This window comes from Myiozetetes cayanensis, unplaced genomic scaffold, assembly GCF_022539395.1.
Source record: "Myiozetetes cayanensis isolate MyiCay16 unplaced genomic scaffold, myiCay2020 scf1, whole genome shotgun sequence".
In the NCBI taxonomy this organism is placed as follows: Eukaryota; Metazoa; Chordata; class Aves; order Passeriformes; family Tyrannidae; genus Myiozetetes; species Myiozetetes cayanensis.
In genome coordinates, this window is record NW_026086604.1 from 61,514,703 (window position 1) to 61,533,595 (window position 18,893).

The following is an 18,893-nucleotide window of genomic DNA, read 5'->3' on the forward strand; positions in this document are numbered from 1 at the left end:
AGAACATGTACAGCATGAAGAGGCAATTGTTTACAGTTTGCAGTTATTCTGTCTGGAAATACAGAGAGGACTACATTGTTATTTCTTTGAAAATTAATTTTTAACATTCTTGTTAAAGTCAATTTGAAAAATATTTAGCCCAGTGAAAGAAAGAAGTTTCTGCTACATAATGTACTATATTCATTTTATCAAATGCATAAGCCTAATATTGAGGGATGCAGCAATGTTCATTGGATTCTCTGTTGTACTTCTTCAAAAATACTACTCATGGCTCGTTTCCATTTTATTCTATGTAAAAATGCATGTCTCCATCTCTCTGCTTAACTTAAAATTTTGAAAGTATGTCACCAGCTCCTAGTAATCTCTCTTAAGAAGTGACTTTTTTTTTTCCCTTTCCTTGTTTCTCTCAGTTGAGAAGTAGTGCCCCATTTACCAGGCTGCCCAGTGATAAGCTGAAGGCAGTGATACCACCTTTCTTACCGCCCTCGAGCTTTGAACTTTGGAATTCTGACCGAACACGACTCAGCAAAGATGGAAAAGCTGAACAGATGAGAACTGCCTGGCCGCAGAGAGCAGTCAAGCACGATTTTAACAGCAGTGGGAACTCTGATATAGTAAGCAAACTAAGTATGTCCAAAAATACTGTGTTGTGTCCAGGCCATGCTGACTGGTGAGCCACACTGTTTCTGATTAGAAATTACTTTTAAACCACTGTCTCAGTAATAGCTTGTCCTTTTAAGCAGTGCTGTTTAGGAAGAATGCACATCTCCAGGGAAAGAACATAATGGAACAAAAGTTTTGTATGAAATGAAACAGCTTTTTTTTTTTTTCTTAGTTTTTTTTTTTTTTTTCTGGTAATCAGAATAAAGTAGAACCCTAACAAAATTTACTGCAAACTGCCAAAGTGGCTACTGGTTCCCCCCATGTCTTTTAGTAGCCAAAGTAGGTACAGGTACTCGAGTGTGGTCGAAATTGCTCTGATTTGGAGAAGATCAGGGACAGAAAAAGAGAATTGATGAATTTTTAGGACCTGAGTGGGAGGGAAGTAATAGCAGTAAGACAAATATATAGAGACATAACGTTCTGAAAGATTAGCAATAGTTAAAATTGTAGCAAGCAGTGATCAACTGGGCTTGAAGGCATACAGCCTTAAATTGTGAAGGGAAAAAGTCTGAATTATTTTTATTTTTATAGAAGGAGCTTGCCTGATTCTACAGTGTTTTTAGTGAAAACACAAACCAAAAGAAAAATAGCTGGTTTGTCTTGAGACAAGAAACAAAACAACCTCGACAACCTTTGCTTTCATAGTAGGAGAAAAAAGAGGAAATGCTTACTCTCCTAAATATGGACTGTCTTACTCAAGTGTAGAGGATGGTTTATTTTCGTAGTCCAGAAGTGATTCATGTCAGTTCTAGAAACAGGACACTGAAGACATTTTAGGAGGAATTTTTTTCTGATTCCCTTTTTTTAAGTAGAAGTTAGCTTAATATCAGTAGGGGTGATTTAGGTGGAATAAGGTGGAGTCTTAGAAGGGAATTGACATAACAGGAATGTAAACATCTATCATCCTAAAAAAGATGATTGTAGTAACATAAGTGGATAATTAGCTCACTTAATAAAGTGAGGAGTAGGAGAGGCAGGGGAGGACTACTCATTAGTCCTTCTGTGAGGAAAGAAAGGTTTTGCTAAGGGAATAGGGAAGAGAGAAACATAGTAAGTCAGAGTTGGAAGAAGTGATTTGAGCAACAGGTTAAGAAACATGAAAAAACTAAGCTGCAAAAGCCATTGTGTCAGATGTCTGGCAGTGACCAGTGGTGTAAGAGCAAAAGAAATGAAGGAGGATGTGGCTGAGGATTTGACTAGCATATGACTATATGTAGTGCCTCAGTTAGCAGAAGTCAATAAAAGGATGCAGGTAGCTGTTGAGATTGAACGAAATACAGAAGTGCAACTGGTGGAGATAAAGTTTATGTCACTTCTTGCAGCTTACCTTGTAAGAAACAGAGATATGATGGATTAGAAGTAGGTGGTAGCTGTTTTGTAAGATTGGAGAGACAAACGCAGGATGTGTCTGGAAAGCAGAGATCACATGTGATCATTTTTTTTCCTCCACACTGCTCATAATATTCTGTACAGACCACCTCAGGGGCATCGTATATGCTCATTTTGTGCTGGCCGAAGGTTAAGAAGAATTAGTGGCTTTATGTGGTGTAATTTCTTTGGTTGAGTATATGTATTAAATGTATGTATATTTATATAAGATTAGTATATATTCAGTATATTTGCATATGGAAAATAAGAATATTTCTGATATCCCTTTTGTTCTTCAGTGGAAGTTGCAGGTTGTGGGATCAGTAAAATAGTGGTTGAAGTTTGATCTTTATTGTGCTCAGTCGAGAAAGAAAATTATTTTTCATTTTGTTTTCCAGACATCTGTTAGCAAAGGTACTAGACCAGTCAAATTACCAACATTTGCAAGAAGACCAGCATCTCCTTCGAATTCCAACAACTTCAATCATTCTCCTCATTCTTCTGGTGGATCCAATAACATTGCAGGAATTAACAGGCATGGAGGAGAACTGCATAACAGATCAGGTACCATTTTTAGTAAGAAAGTAATTTGTATCTGGTTCAGCTAAAAAGTTACTGTTTGTGATGATGGTAGAAGACAAACCTTTCCTGAGGTCTCCTACTGCTAGAGAGCAAAACTTGAGTTAAAAAAACTTCTATGAATTTTGTTGAACCGGGATTGGACTTTGAACACATACATAAGGGAAGAAAAGCCCATCATCTGTTACAGAAGAATCTGTTTTCTGAGCCCCTGTCTCTGAAAAACATACAGATTTTATTGGGTCCACCCATGATGGATCAGGTGGATCCTGGTTCATCACAACATGCATTTCATAGCACTGACTCTTACCCATGCAGCTTACTTGTTGTTTAAATTAAAAATCAGTTTTCAATCAAAAACAGAGCTGCAAGCACTGTACCTGGCAGCTCTTGACAGTATGGTGAAATGGCTCAAAAAACCTGTATCAAGAGGATGAAAATCAGCTCTGTGTGTATATAGACAGGACTGGCTTCCCTCTTCTGCAGTTGATTTTTTGTTCCTTTTTCTGAAAGCTGCTGGACAGATCTGAACTTTACAATTCTCTCATGCTTCATCCAGTCAGTTTTTAAACAAAAGTGAGTGGTGGTAGAGATGGGAGAATTGAGAGTTAACAAGTATTTCAAAATTCTGATTTCCTTGACTGGTTTTACTATATTTTTTGTTTTAGGTGGCAGTGCAGATAATGTTTTGTCTCAGATTGCGGCCCAAAGAAGAAAAGCAGCAGGCTTACCTGAGCAGAAACCCAGCCAACAGCACAGTCCAGTCCAGTCAACTACTTCATCCACTCTGTCTGATTTGCAGTGTGCTCAGATTGTTGGCAATGGACATGTAAAGGTATGGAGAAATATAAATTTTTGTACTTCCAAAAATGGCTAATTTTAATGGGTCATATCTCAGTCATGGATGGCTGATGTATAACATTGCACAGCCTAAAGTGAATGAACACCTGTTACAGTAGTAGAAACTTTACAGCTCCACAAGCCTTACTATTAATTACAGGCCTATGGAAGATCAAACCTAACAATAAAACATGATTTTGATTTATTATTAAGGTAATTCTGTTTTAAAATCCAGTAAATGTAATACTTGATCTTAGAGCAGATCTGCACTGTTAGTTTGGTTTCTCATTATTTCTTTTTATGGCCCAGATCCAGTGTTTTGTGTTAGTTATTCCTGGACTTTACTCTGAAGTGACATAGCGAGTTTTCCTTCAAAGGCTCAACGTGAATGCAGAACATGAAGTGACAGATAGATTGAGGAATTTAGGAGATGAGGTACAGGGACTTGTTTTGGAAAAGACCAATATACATACATATATATTCTTATTCCTCATTTTAACTCATGTATTTTCCTGTTTTCCATGCTTCCAAATGTGTTAAATATGTACAAAACTTAATAATTTTGAATCATTTGACTTATGTTAGGTAATAAGTTTAAGGGTTGACTGGAAACTTACATTCCAGTGCTGCAAATTGTTAAATGCACCCAAAACTTAGTTTTGCTTACTGCATATTTCTGGTTAATCCAGCATGAAATGCTACTTTAAATGAGCATCTGATATGCTTTGAAAAGCTTTAATTGAGACTTTATTTAGTTAAGTCTCTGAATGAAAATCCCTGTTTTCAGAGTCAAAGTTTGTTTCTATTATTAAACTGTTCTTATCTCAACCTACAATTTTTATTTTTGATTTTCCTCCTCATTGTACTGGAGGGGGGGAGGTGAGCAAGCCACATAGTTGCCAGATGGACTCAAACCAGGACAGTGCTTTTAGGAAAAGAATAATTGTAGTGCTTGTGTGTGGTATTGCTTTACAAGAAATAATTTCCATATTATAAAATTAAAGCCTTATTAAATGTATTTTTCTTGATGAATTTGAGGAGACAGACTTTCATCTGAGATAAATCACTATTGCTCCAATTATTTCAATATGCATCAAACAGAAACTTCTAGTTATGACTGCATGCTCTGCAGAAATGATATGCAACTTAAGTAATAATGAAGCATCATATATAGGTAAACACTTTTTTGTTTTGTTTTTTTTTAACTGAAATGATTGTATCATTAACTACAGCCAAAACTGGAGATGAACAAAAGACCTCCATCTGGGACTTCATCTACGTCTAAAAGCACATCACCAACTCTCACACCTTCCCCATCACCTTCCCCATCTCCTAAGGTTCAAAACGCAGAGTCTTCTCTCTCTTCTCACAGACAGGCCAAAAGCAACGGTTCCAGCAGTGGTACTATTACAGAAGATGGTGAGTAGGTCACTGTAGTTATAGGAGATTCATTCACCGAGAGCACTGACTGCTTAAAGCTGTAACTGTACTGAATTAGCGTGTATCTGCATGAGAATGAGAGCTTTTTTCTTTCTAGAAGATAAATTATGGTGTTTCTTACAGTGAGTTTGGCATTCCGCAGTAACTACCTTTTTCTCTCCCAAAACCTCTGATCCCTTCTGTGGTACCATCTCAAAGCTCTCATGTAGGTAGACCACTCTTACGTGGCCTCCTTCATTTGCCCCTTCATGGCTTAAATCCTGGTTTTCACCCTTAGTTAGGGGTAGAAAATGCACTTTCTCCATATTAGAAATTGTTATTTTTTTAAGTAAGTGCAGTAAAACACATCACTTCAGAAATACATTTTTGATCCATAGCAAGTCATAGCTACATGCAGTTGATTTTTAAGAGCTGTAGCACATTTATTTTTCTAAATGGCAAAAATAGCTGTATTTCAACCTATTTTTAACTTAAGGTCATATGAAAGAATAATAATGTTATTACTTTTCCAGTATGGTTACTACCTATTAAGTTAAACTTTTAGGTCTGCATTACAATACTTTTTAAAATAAAGTCATGTTACTGCATTGGAAACAGGATATCAATAACTTCATTTTCTTCTGTAAATATCTCAAAAATGTGAAAAAAATTACTTGACTCAATCTTTAAATAAGAAATGCAGGCACCTTATCAGGTTTCTGCAAGAGGCACTTTGTACTATTTTTGGTTTTTCTGATGTTGTCTGTATTGATTTTGGTTTGTTTTAATTTATGCTGACTTTGTCCATGGACACTGTACTTCCATTTGACACTAAAGAGAGGTGATGCTTGACCCTCTTTCTGTCCTCTTCTCATGGCTTAACTGTGACATATTGTACTGACTGCTGGAGAAAATCCTTTCACGTTTAGTTAGTTTATAATGATGGCTTGATAACATAAGAATTGTCAATTTAGAAATATATAAAAGGAAGACAATTCACTGTTGGATAATAAGGGGAATTCCCCAAGCTATTAGCTGTTCTTATGTCACCCAGTGAAGCTGGCTTTGTGAGTGTCCCACTAACGCCGTGATACAGTGAGTTCCTTGTGTAGCAGAGGAAATGTTGTCAGAAGCCTGAGTAGCTCTGGATTCATTGTGCTTATAAGCTTTTGTAGTTAAGTGGTCATTTAATTCAAGGGCTTCTCTTACTGTGATTTGATTAAGTAGCAACAGTACAAATGCTGATATGCCAAACAGTAATCAGAAGAGTGAGTACAGAAGGCCTGCAATGTTAACTTTGCTTTTCTTTCAAGTCAAATTAATTAGAAAATTGATTTGCATTGAATATTACTATGAAGGAACAGTAGGCAGCAGGGTTCAGAGGTTTGCTTGGTTTCTCTTTAGGCAACCACTTGGTGGACCATCAACAGCTTGTCCCTGTTCTGAGAAGCAGTGATGTGGAGAATCATGAAAGACGAAACCATGTGAGAGTAAAAGGAGGCTCTGAAAACTTGGAGAAAGGTAATCTTATCTTATTACTACAGAGTAGTATGAAAGGAGGCGCTAAATGGGAGTAATGTGGCAGAAATAGTAAGAGTTCCAAGAACCTTTGCTTACTCCAGGGATGTAGGTAAGGAGACAAGAGTAGAGCAAATGAGAGTGATAAAGCAAAGGAGAAACAACATGTTATGCAAGAGTTGTAAAACTGAGAGGTCTGGGGATTTGTTCAAACTTGGTGTAATAATACAGCAGCTGGAAGAGGGGAGGATGAAAACATGAAGGTCCTACTGCAGAAAGCATTCCCTGTGCACAAAAGGTGACTTAAGTTATAGTTGTTTATGACAAAGAGACTCTGAGCTCAGAGATACTCAAAGTTTCTTTCCATATCACAGCCCGTAGTTTAAGCCAACCAGTGTGATGAAAAATGAGAACTAACTAACAACCTAAAAGAAAAAAATGTTGATAATATATCTAACATCTTCTAATGAAGTTTTCTTTCTGTAAGGTGGTATTTTTCATCAAACAGTGACATTTTTAAAGTTGGTTACCTTTTCCTATGGATTAACCTCAGGTTAGTACCTGAGGCTTTTAGCCTGAGACCATGCCAGCTTTTGCAAATCATATTAAACATACCAAGTTAATTGAACTTGAGGTAAAAAAACCAAAACCCTGGCAGAAAATAAGACTCAACTAGAATTTTTCTCTTTAGATTTTTGTGGACTCCTCTGTTTAAAGAAGGAGTCTTCCAGAATAGTACACAGAAGTGTGTCTATCTCAAGATACTTGATGTCTTTTGAAAAGCTTCGAGAAAAAGATTATCTTTCATGTTTCTACCGATGATGAAAGAAAAGGGACAGTCAAAAGAGAAAGAAGTGAAATAAATAAAATCAAAGTACATTTGGGAATGGACTACTGGTGTCTTTAAAGTGAAAGTGAGTTTATATGGTGAATTTAAGTATAGTTTTGTTGTATAATGTAAATTATTCATGTTCTTAATTTTGACTCTGACTTCTTAGTTTAACTGACCACTTTGGTATTTCTGGGAAAACAAAGAGAATTAGTCACTTGTGACATCAAAGCAATAAAAAAAACCCCTTGAGTTGAGAGAGGTAGCATGTAATTAAGAGAGATCATGTCAGGTTATTCTAAAAGCGCACTTATGCTTTTTAACACATTTTAAATGTGTGGGAAGAGTCACTATAAGGTCCTCCAAATTTTAATTTCCTTAGACACTGAGAGGAAAGCCAATATTCAGTGCTCTTAGCCTTGGAAGGTTGCCTGGATGTCAGGCACTTAGGGAGAAGAGGTTCAGATAGACGTGTGTTGTATTAGTGTTCTGAATGAGCAGCTGGGTGGTTCCTTGCTCTACAGTTTGCCTTCCTGGATGATGACATAGAAATATGCTGTTCAGTTCCTTGCCTGCTTGAGGAGTTTTGCTGTCTAACCTACATAATCTGGCTCAACCATCTGGGGCCAAGCCCCTGCATTTTAGGCACTGAGCTGCCTAAATTGCCCTTAGTGGTTTGGTTTTGTAAGGCACTTCTTAATGAGGAAGAAAGGGCAATACAGTGGAAAGATTTTATCCTAGCAATGTAAGGCTAAGCAGAGTTATAGTATATGGAAGTAGGTGAGAACAGAGTAGGCAAACATTTCAATTTTTGAAGGAGAATAAATGTTGTTGTTTTTAAGTGACCTTATATGACTACGTGAAATGGGTAATATTATTTTCAGTAGTTCATAATGCAGAGATCATTAAAATCTTTCGTGATCCATGTAGGGGTTGTTGTTTGTTTTATTTTCTGTTATTACAGATGAGCTGACTGGCATCCTTAAAAAATTGTCTCTTGAGAAATATCAACCTATTTTTGAGGAACAAGAGGTACGTCTTTTTTTAAAGATTTTTTTTTTTTTTTTACTGTTTTAGGAAAAGTAGGGTGCAACGCACATTACATCAGAATTGTGATCCAGAATCTCAGATTTCAAGTTCTACAACCTTTTCCAGTTGCAGAGGACCTTGAAACATGGACCAAGCAATATTCGTGGCATTTTCCAGGATACTGCAAATATCAGAGCTTTTGACACTTTAACCTACAATTTTTATATAGATAGGTGCTTCAGGGTTTTTCTTTTTCTCTCTGTTTTTACACTCTTGTTTTTCTATATATGTCTATATCCAATGTGGCTAAACAGTTTATAGCACATACTGTATCATTCCTGGAGTGACAGCTGGAGCTTCATTTGTAGATGGAGAACAGGAGGATGTGAGTCACCAAGATGAGTGCTTTCTCTTTTTTATCCACTGTGAATAAGCAACAGGAGAATTAAATTGGGGAACGTAGGCATCCTTGTAGGTGAGGCCTGTGGCAGTTGCTGAGGGATGCAATAAAAAGAAATACTGCTGAAAATAAGTAAAATTAATTCATTACAATGTTTAAGACGGCATCAGATGTGAGCAAATATTGTGTGTTTATTTGGTCAAGGCAAAGAGTAGTGAATGGACATGCAATAAATTGACATTGCTGCAGAGTTCAGGATTCAGCACCACAAACACAGACTATTTAGCTGCGTCACAAAACATTGGGTTATTATTGTTCCCTTGCATGATAGGCAAGGGAGCATTGTGTAGAAATTAATATGCTTTATATCAATATGAAATGCTTTAGATGTTTGTTCTTGTCACAGCCTTATGGATGTGGTATTATAATAAAAACTGATATATGAACAAAATATTTTTTTTCTCAGGAGACACTGTAAAAGTAAACACAGTATTCTGAAATTCCAAAAATACTTGGGGGAAGGGGGTAAGAAAAGAAGAGAGCTTATTCAACTAGCTGCTGCTGCAGATAGAGTACATTTTTTGTGGAAAGTTTATATTCTGTATTAATAGAACTTGTCTGAAAAAAATTAAAATCCATTAATATTTTAAATGTACTATCATAATTAGTTGAATGATTAAATACCGATTAAAAAACTTACAAGGGAGTGTTAAAATGTGTACCATTTGCTGCTGGTAATTAATTAAAAATTTTTCTTTGCAAAATATTTACAGTAAGTCAATACAGTTCAAAAATCCCAACAAACCACATATAACCTACAATTATGAATCTTTGCATAGGTAAATTTGTCTTTTTTTTCTTCATATGCAGGTGGATATGGAAGCCTTCCTTACCCTTACTGATGGTGACCTGAAAGAGTTGGGTATTAAAACTGATGGATCAAGGCAGCAAATTTTGGCAGCTATTTCTGAACTGAATGCAGGAAAGGTGCGTTTTGAAGTACTGTACTTAGTAAATTATTTCAAGGCTTGTTTATATTGTTAATTCAACATACATTTTGAAATTCAGTTGCAGATGTTAGTTAGAAAAGCTATTTTTTTTTTTTCAAACAAAGTATTTTTATTTGATTAGTGTGAAAAATATTTTCCTTTGTGCTGCTCCCTGTTGTCTTGCAATCACTCTTTCCTAGTCCAGTGAAGAAGCTACTGGTAAATATGAACAATATTGCAGTTACCAAATACTGATTTCAGCGATACTAAAAAGAATCTCCTGGCTGTGATAGTCTAGCTGGAGAATACAGTGTAAGAGGAAGGGTGTCCCTTGTTTAGCCTAACAGTTTTTGATTCCTCTGTGATTAGGTAAATAGCACTTCTCTAATTTCTTACACTTTTATTGCCTTTGAATTTTTTTATGACAGAAACAAATTTGCTAAGAATGGTATACAGTAAGCAGCATTCTTATTGGAGGGATTTTGTTCTGGAACATGTCTTTGGTTAGGCCTGCTGACACCTCTCAGCTGCTTTTTCAGTTTTGAGGTCCATTCTCCCTCTAATAGTGGAAGCGTGGATAAACAAAACATAGTTTCCCCAGTTTAAGATCAATAGTAACAAGTGATGAGGCTAAAAATTAGGGGAGGTGGATGATGATCCATGCTATGAAGATATGAAGAAAATAATGAAAATGTTTCTATTGCTGTGTGGTAGTTTCAGGAAAAGATTACTATCAGGATTTCTATCTATATATATCTGTGAGGTAAGGATTTGTCATTATTCTGAATAGTATACTGAGCGTGGAAACATGTATTTACACATTTTTTGTGAACTCGTCATAAATTTGCTTTTTAAACAGAAATTTGAGAATTATTTTATTTTATCGTTCTTTTACAGGGTCGAGAGAGACAGATTTTACAAGAAACTATACACAACTTCCACTCTTCCTTTGAGAGTAGTGTTAGTAACACACGACCACCAGGTCATTCCCAATGTAAGTAAAACCTGAAATTAATTGAAAAATGAATCACAAAAGCATGGAATTAATCACAAAATCAATTACGTTGGAAAAGACCTCTGAGACCATCAAGTCCAATCTATGATCCATCACCACCTTGTCAATTAGACCGTGGCACTAAGTGCTACATCCAGTCTTTCCTCAAACACCTCCAGGTCCAGTGAGTCCACCACCTCCCTGGGCAGCCCATTCCAATGTCTAATCACCCTTTCTGTGAAGAAATTCTTCCTAATGTCCAAATGTATGGATACTTCCATTTAATACTGGCTAAAAGACAGAATGTGACAAACAAACCAGTTAACTGGTTTCCTGGTTAATGATTGATATGTGTCCCTGTCTCTTGCTGAGACCGTAGAGAAGATTTCAGCGTAAAAAGGTAGAGGAATCTGTAGGAAGTTCATACACACTTCAGTACTATCTGAAATAAGCATAAGATTTTTGTTATGCATTACTAAGCACAGCAAATGGATGTAAGTTTAGCAAACTAGAGTATACAATATACCCTGTGTAGTGTGTGTGTATATGTATAGCATCAGTGGCAGGTGCATTTCTTTATGATACATAGTTTACTTTTGCATACTCTTTATAGGAGACACTTCTTTAGTGTGATCAAGTAGAATAAATAAATTCAAGATTTACAGTCTAGTATAGTGGCTTAGGTAGCTATGTTCATTACGGTTTTTTGTATGCATGCATTTAGTGCATAGGTAGGATTTTTATGTGATTGACTATATTTGGTTTCTTTGGAATACATCTATACCAACCACCAGTGTTACCTGCTAGCGAAGCTGGAGAAACTGCCTTTCAAAATGTGCTGTCTGTAACCAAAATGTACAGGAAGGTGTTGCTGACTATAACTAATGAATACATTTATCACAGTCCCAGATATAAATGTGGCAAATGTCTGTCCTGCCAGCCACCTAGGCCAAAGGCAGATATTCATCTGTTACTCAAGGTTAAGCAAAAGGGCAAAACCTATTCAGATGTGTACTTCTGTATCCATGTTTTAGGAGAAACAGTGGAAGCCACTGAATGGCCTTGAGAAGTTCACTATGTTAAAAGTGCCTCTTCTTCATTTGCTTATTTTGCTACTTGCGTCCACTCACAAAATAATTTCATTTGTTTAGGGGCTATGTTAAATAATATTTCAGGTACTGTATGCTTTAGGAGAACTTAATAAGGAACAAGTCCCAGTTCTTCAAGTCTCAGTCAGCTGTATATCACTACGTATATGAAAGCAGGTGCTAACTGCAGACCTCCTGGTGTCTTGGGGAAAACTGGGAATTGCTGGGGTAGTTAGAGAATGTGGGCTACTTTCAGTATTCTTTATAGTCTGCTTGTCTGAAAGCCACTTCCAGGTGTCCCTGTATGCCTTGTGCAGCTTACTTCCCATTCTCAGAGTAGTCAGCATGTGTGGGAACTTCTGGATGCCTCTTGATAACATCCCAGACTTGAAGAGCCTCTTCTGTAGGTACCACTAGGTGAGCAGAAGCTGCCATTTGGGATTTGATAATATGGTGCAATGAACTGGAATTACTCAAGAACCGAAGAAGCACAGAGATGTAACGTGTCTCCAAGCAACTTGCTGAGCTTAATCACTGATCTTGAATGTGTCTTGAAGACAGCAAAGGGCAGTAATGGTGGAACAGAGTTGGGGAAAACATCCTTTTGTAAGAATGGAAGCAACAGTTGCCCCTGCTAACCATTTGACAGGATGCTGCAAGGAGGCTGCCATGAGAGATCTAGCTTTTGGGTTTTTGTGTGTGAGAGCTCCGTGATACAGATTTGTCTGTGAAACAGCAAGAGAAGCACTAACAGAGAAGGAAGAGGAAGAGAGCATGTAGATAAAAGAAGTTTCTGCACCAGGTAAGCTGCTTCTTATTGTAAAAAGTAGCAGTGGGACCCTTATGCAGTCTCTGGAACTTAAAGTAATTTCAAGGAATGTGTAATATTTCAGAGCATAAGAGCAGCTGTACCAAGTCAGATCCAAGGTACATACAGTTGTGTTCAACTTTTTCATCCAGTCTCATTCGACACTGATGTGAAGAGCTGCTTGCTTTCATTTACTGTGAACTTGACATGTCCTGACTTCTTTTGCTTCATCTTTTTGGATCAGAAGACACAGTGGGCAATTGTTTCCACTTCGCTGCCTCCATGCCACTGATGATTTTACAAATAACAGTGATACTTTTCCTCATTCATGCTTTTTCTAGATGGAAGACTTCTAGGCTGCTTTATCATTCTCAATACCATAGTTTTTCTGACCTCTTTTTCTTTTCTACTATAATCTTTTCAGACTTAGGAGATACCAGTCTAGCATACAATATTCAAGATGTAGGCATATTACAGATTTACATGACAGAGTGATGTTTGTTTTTCAGTTGTGTTTCTCTACTTTCAGTTCTCTTTGCCTTCCTAGTTATTTCTGGTACTTTGCTTTCTTGGCTGTAACTGAAGACTGAATTGTTATTAATTGGAACTCTGTCTTGTAACCCTGGTGGTCTACAGAGTTTGAGCTCACAGCCTATTGTTTTAAATAACTGTGCATACATCTTTTTTTTTTCCATTTACCTTCATATTACTTCATATTTATCTCCATCAAATGTTGTTTGCCATCTTAATTGTTTGGGCACTGATGTCACATGAAGTCTTTTTGCCAGTCTTCTGTTTGTCTTTCTCTTTATTTACATGGATAACTTAAGAAGGTTTGTCCCTTCAGCCCGTATGACCTTCCAAAATCATATATTGAATATACTGTTCATATCCTGTATATTCATATGCAGATCCTTATGAAATGATAGGGGTGAATTTTGTTACTGGAAAAAATAATTTTTTCCTCCAACCTTCTGTCCTCTGCCTCCCTAACAAATTATTTATCCACCCAGGAAGTTTTCTCTTTGCCCTGTGGGTTACTTACTGTTTTAAGAGCTAACCTTGGACCTTGTGAAATGCCTTGTCAAAATCCAGGCCATTAAACAGACCTCTTTTGTCTACAAGACTTCAAGGAGTTCCAGTAGGTTGGTGAGGCAAGACTTCTCAAATCTGTTTTTGATTTTGCACAGAATTTCAGATCCTTTGTTACAGTTTTTGCTAATCTGCCTGGTATTACTGTCTATTTAAACAATTAGCATCATTTTTATCACATCTTGGTTATGTGGCAATTTAAACAACCACCTGTGCTCTGTACACAGCAGTTCAGCTGCTTAATTCTTGTGCTTCTTTAGGACATCTGGCTTAGAAAATTACTGTTTCTTGCTTTGTGTATTTGTTTCATGTTCTGTTTTACTAGTACCTCAGGTTAAGATATCTTAGACTCCCAGATAAAGAAAGCTTCTGAAATGGGAACCTTCCCAAGTTTTTCCAGGGTGAATACCATTTGTTTTTCTGATGTTGAGGTTACTTCTCTAGCTCATTACGGTCTCATTGATTGACATCATATCATTTGTAACAGGCTGCCTCTTGTGGTATGTTTGAAAAGTAGTATATGAAATTTTTATCATTTTTGCATGGTCCACAATCACTCATTTCTCTACAGCTCTTTCTAGGAGCCTGTCTGGACACCATTAGCAAGAAAGCCACATCATGATTTGCCTTTCTAGAAAGCTAGCTGTAGCTCACAGGATGATGGAAACATCCTGCTCTTCCAGCTGTGTTGGTACCACTGTTTTCCACACTATCCCTGTGATTTCCTCAAGATTTTCAGTCATTTTAAAAGCTTAGTACCTAAACCAGAGTGGCTGTCAGTGTAGCTCTGGTTTTATGAAGTTTCCAGCCTGTAGGGGTGTAAAGAAGAAAGTGAAATACAGTCCGAATATATCCATAAGATTCAGAAATGAAGAAGCAGGGGGGGAAGAAACTTAATCCTCACCTTCCCGAAATGTAGCTTATAATTTTGGGAGGTCTGGAGGCTGATTACCAACACCAAGCCTGCAAATGTTTACAGCTTCCTACACCCTTCCTCATCCCTAGCTCCAGTGTCCTCTTAGCTTTAGTTCTGCCCAAAATGCCACAGTCCACACTGCTCAGGCTTAGTTCCTCCCCTGCTACCCCTGAGTCAGGAGCTGTTGCTGCTCGTCAAATCTGGTAGGAGATTGGAAGGCAGCAGAAAGAGATATGCATCTGGATGGGTGTTTGTGGAATGGAAAAGAGAGCTCCAGTGATTACCTACATTCGCCCTTCTTGGGAAATCAGTAGAAAGAAAATGAGGAGAGGCAAAATAAATAAAAGCAAGATGATCAGAAGTAGAGGACTGATGGTATAACTAATTTCACACAACAGGCTTGTTCAGGAAGTTTTTTTGGCAGTTCAGAATTAGTTGCTGACTTCTTTTAGCTTCTGGTTGAGCATCTCCTGCTGAGATCGTTGCTTCTGAGCTCTTTGTGTTATTTATTACAAGAGCTCATAGAAAAGTTGTTGAGTGTTTGGCAGGTGAGCTGTTTTAAGTTATAATAAAGCTCACAGTTGGGAGAAAGTTTTGTTTGTGCATTAGTTGCTGTGTCATCCGTGGGGCTGGGAGTGAGATGATTCTGTGTTGCAAAAAACAACAGGCTTCAAAATACAATTTGCTTTCTGTCAGAAGGATACTGAGACTGCTTCCTCCCCACCCCGTGCCAGGGGTACCAGGTTAGGCTGTGGAAACTCCACATTCCAGTCCTTTCCTGATCTGCATAAGGCAGATGGCTGCTCTGAGTGCAGTGTAAATAATTCAGTGATTACTGGACTTGTAAGCCATTAGGCTCAGAGGTGCCACAGTATTCTGAACAGGTGAACTCGCAATGGGGAGTGTTGCCTCCATTTCTTTTTTTAAATGAAATGAATCGGTCACTTTCAGAAAATTCTGATAAAAATTGGTTCCTTCCAAGAGTGAATGTTACTGCAAGTTTTGACACTGGTAGTTTTCAAGGAAAAAAATGATGGCTTGGAAAATTACCAATGCATAGTAATCACCTTGTCCTTGGTAAGAGAAACTACTAGGAAGATACTGCTGCTTAATAATCCAGTGAACTGTGTCCAGAAAACACAGAATTAGCTTACTGCTTCACCATTTAGAGCAGATGACCAGCCCATGGAGGCATAAGGCAAAATGACTGCTCTGTGGAACAAAATGGTCCTCCGTTGTCCGGAATCTCAGCTTCAGTGAAACAGTAAGTGGCAGCATAAGGTCCAAATTTCTGAGGAACAGGAGTTGAGAAATTTTATCACCCTAGTAAAAGTTTCTACTTGTAGCTTGAGGTGACCTTTTTTGCTTACATGGTTCTGGTTAAAAAAAAAAAAAAGAAATTGACTTTTTGAATGCTTAATTGCTGGGACTAATTGTTGAGTTTATTTTGTGTGTATGTGTCAAGACTCATGCAGTCATCAACTGAATAACTAAGAGGTTGAACAGATCTGGCAGTGGTCTGCAGGTTAATTGAAAGAAATGACACCAAAGGAGAGAGTGTTGCATCTCAACACAAACTTGCTAAATCAGAAATGAAAAGCGAAAAAAAGTTCATGTGGATTCTAGGGGAAAAAAAAGAAGGAGCAAACCAACTGAAATTATTTCCTCCAGAAGAATACAAATAAAATCCTATATGCTAATTATTAATAGATATATAAGGAAGTGTTATGTGTTAGATCTGTGATAAAGAAATGGAAACATTTCATGGAAGTTCTCTTGCTAAGTCTGTGGCTTGTAACAGAATTTGCCATTTCTGCAAAAATGACATGAAAAATGCAAGAGAGCATCCAAGGTTTATACTCTGAAGGACACAAACCTCATTATGAAAAAAAACTCATTAAGACTGGTTGGAGGTAAAGCTAACTGCTGGTTAGCTCAGTTTACCTTCTAATACCAAGTTTATTGAAATGTTTGAAAGAAAAATGTGAGCCTTGTCACTTGGTACAAGTGTCCAGCTTCTCTCTGCCATCTAAAAATAATGCTTCTAACAGGTGGGAATAAAAGCCAACATCTGACAGGGGCAATGAAAAAAGGCAGGATTTGGATATTGAAAGAATAAGGTGAATATTCTCCAGACAAATGTTAAATGAAGAGTAACTATGCCTACAATGAAAAAAATAATATGATGAAATTCAGTCTATAATTTGTGGAAATTCTGATCTTCTGTTTCTCTTTACATATTATAGTACGTTGCATATTGATAGATACTTGGACATACATATCTGCAGATAGTTGTTTTTATATTTACTTTCTACTTTGGGATTCAGAGTCAAAAAATATCAAATGGAAATTAACCAGAGGAGGACGTTAGGGATTGTAGAGTGGGAAGTAAAAATAGGAGCAAAATCAATGTAGACTTGCAAATAAAAATCATACAGGATTCGGATAGTCACTTGCTGGAAAAGTACACATTAAAAAAAGAGGGATAATGGAAAGATTTGTGGCAGTAGATTACTTTTTCACACATGAATTTGACTTTTAATACCTTCTCCATACAGGAGATAACTTCAGATGGGTACAGTGAATTACAGGGTCAAATTGTTGGATTCTGCTGTAACAATTACATTGGGAAATGTGGGCCTGTTTCCAGTAGTTGTGGAATTCCTCTCTTCTTTAAAGCTGTAAGTCTTGCTGGTGGAAATTTTTCAACCTTTTTTTTTTTTTCTTTCTCTTTTAGCACCTGGCTGCTCTTTAAAACCACAAGAAGCTGTTTCTCCTAAAAGGTAGCAACCAGAGATTTTTTTTCCTCATGTTTAAGTTTGGCATCTGACTGAGTAAATCCAAGTGTACAAATGAAAATTTGTAAAGTTAGTCCTAACTACACCTGTGTACTACTTTCTGCAGTAGAATACAAACCCCACAAACAATCGAAGAAAATCAGGAAGAGATTGCTTTTATAATTCAGCCTAAGTGTTGAATTGTTCAAGGCATCAGTGGTCTGGATTTGAGAAGAACCAAGTCAGAAGAGCAAGAAAAATGAATGATGGTACAAGAAGATGAATGTTTCCATTCTACTCGTGCCCATAGATGAACAACCCATAGGAGACCTACATGGGCACAGTCAAGAAGAACAAAAGCACAGGAAGCATGGAAATCACCACAAATTATGGCAGCTTCTACATGAAGAAGTATATAAACTGAATATGCCTTTGTTGACTGGATACAAATAAAGGAGTCCAAACTGAAACTGCAATGGTTTCATGAGAAGGAATATAAAGGAAGATTCATGCTGCATTCTTCTTTCACCAAAATACACTTTATCTATTCAATATTAGGAGGTTAGAACAACAGTAAAAGTAAATATGAAATACCTTTTTGTAAAAATAGCACTTTATTTGAGGAAATGCATAATCTGTCACCAGTATTTAAACAAAAATAGTGTTAAAGTATTTTATATTGCTGTTTATTTTTTTTTTTTGAGAATAAAACCATTCTACTGATACTGGCTGTGGTTTTTTGAACACTAACACTAGCAAATCCTTAAAATACATTTTTATAACTTGATTTTGTAGCAGTTTTGAAAGGAAAGTTGTAGTAATTAGAAGTAGAAATAGTTTTCTGCTTAATAAATCCAGTTTTTATTGAGCAATTAAAATACAAGTATCAGAAGCTTCTGACACTATATTTATCTTTCTGAAGACTCACAAATAAGTGACTTAATGTGAGTCCAGGAGTACTACAGGTAAAGGCAAGAAGATATTAGAGCTCCAGTGCAAAGGAGTGATCTCAGGTAATTACTTACACATTTCTCCACCCTCCTCACTGTACTGGTTTTAGTGGAGTAAAGCAAAAATAGGGATAGAAGTTGGGTGCAGTGGTAGTGATAACAGCGCCAGTGAAAGCAGTGGTGCCCTGCTGTCCCTCGGGTGCCTGAATGTGTCACCTGATTCTGTGATGGCTTCATTGGCTTGGCCATCTGAGGTACAGCTCCAAGCTGCTGTGTCAGAGCTGACTTTGAATACAATCAGTTTAAATCTCTGGGAGGAAGAGAAGAAGAGATTACAGAGGGGTATTTCAGAAAAAAAGATGGTTATGAGCTGATTAGGGAAATCAGAACCTGTTGGTACCTTGAGGTCCTTGGTGGTCATGCTACTAACATTTCAGGTATAGCCATGTGCAAAATAACTTTTGTTCCATTTTTCTTTTTCAGTGCATGTATGTCACCAAATTTAGAACACTTTTATCAGCATTTAACATGGTATTTTATGTTTCTGGCATGTCTTAGGCTGAAGAAAATCACTCCTTAGGCTGAATTGTACTTCAGGATTAATTTCAGCTCTAGCATAAAAATATGTAATTTT

The 18,893-nt window shown here is 37.0% G+C and overlaps 1 protein-coding gene across 6 annotated transcripts in view; it reads left to right on the forward strand.

The window, feature by feature from the left end:
* Nucleotides 1-18,032, forward strand: part of ANKS6 (ankyrin repeat and sterile alpha motif domain containing 6) — a 35,868-nt gene extending 17,836 nt beyond the window's left edge. The window contains exons 9-18 of one of the 6 annotated variants that reach the window (XR_007629033.1): nt 411-614; nt 2,430-2,595; nt 3,279-3,445; nt 4,683-4,869; nt 6,274-6,390; nt 8,181-8,248; nt 9,516-9,632; nt 10,532-10,628; nt 12,034-12,518; nt 17,270-18,032. Coding sequence is in view for 4 of the 6 variants with exons in the window: in XM_050316182.1 (XP_050172139.1) it covers nt 411-614; nt 2,430-2,595; nt 3,279-3,445; nt 4,683-4,869; nt 6,274-6,390; nt 8,181-8,248; nt 9,516-9,632; nt 10,532-10,628; nt 17,270-17,319 (1,173 nt within the window). In the remaining 2 variants the exon portion in view is untranslated. Of the gene's footprint in view, nt 1-410; nt 615-2,429; nt 2,596-3,278; nt 3,446-4,682; nt 4,870-6,273; nt 6,391-6,874; nt 6,941-8,180; nt 8,249-8,293; nt 8,631-9,515; nt 9,633-10,531; nt 10,629-12,033 lie in introns of those variants that run through there. The other 5 variants (XM_050316194.1, XM_050316205.1, XM_050316214.1 and 2 more) reach the window with 5 other exon arrangements.
* The last annotated feature ends 861 nt before the right edge of the window (nt 18,033-18,893 follow it).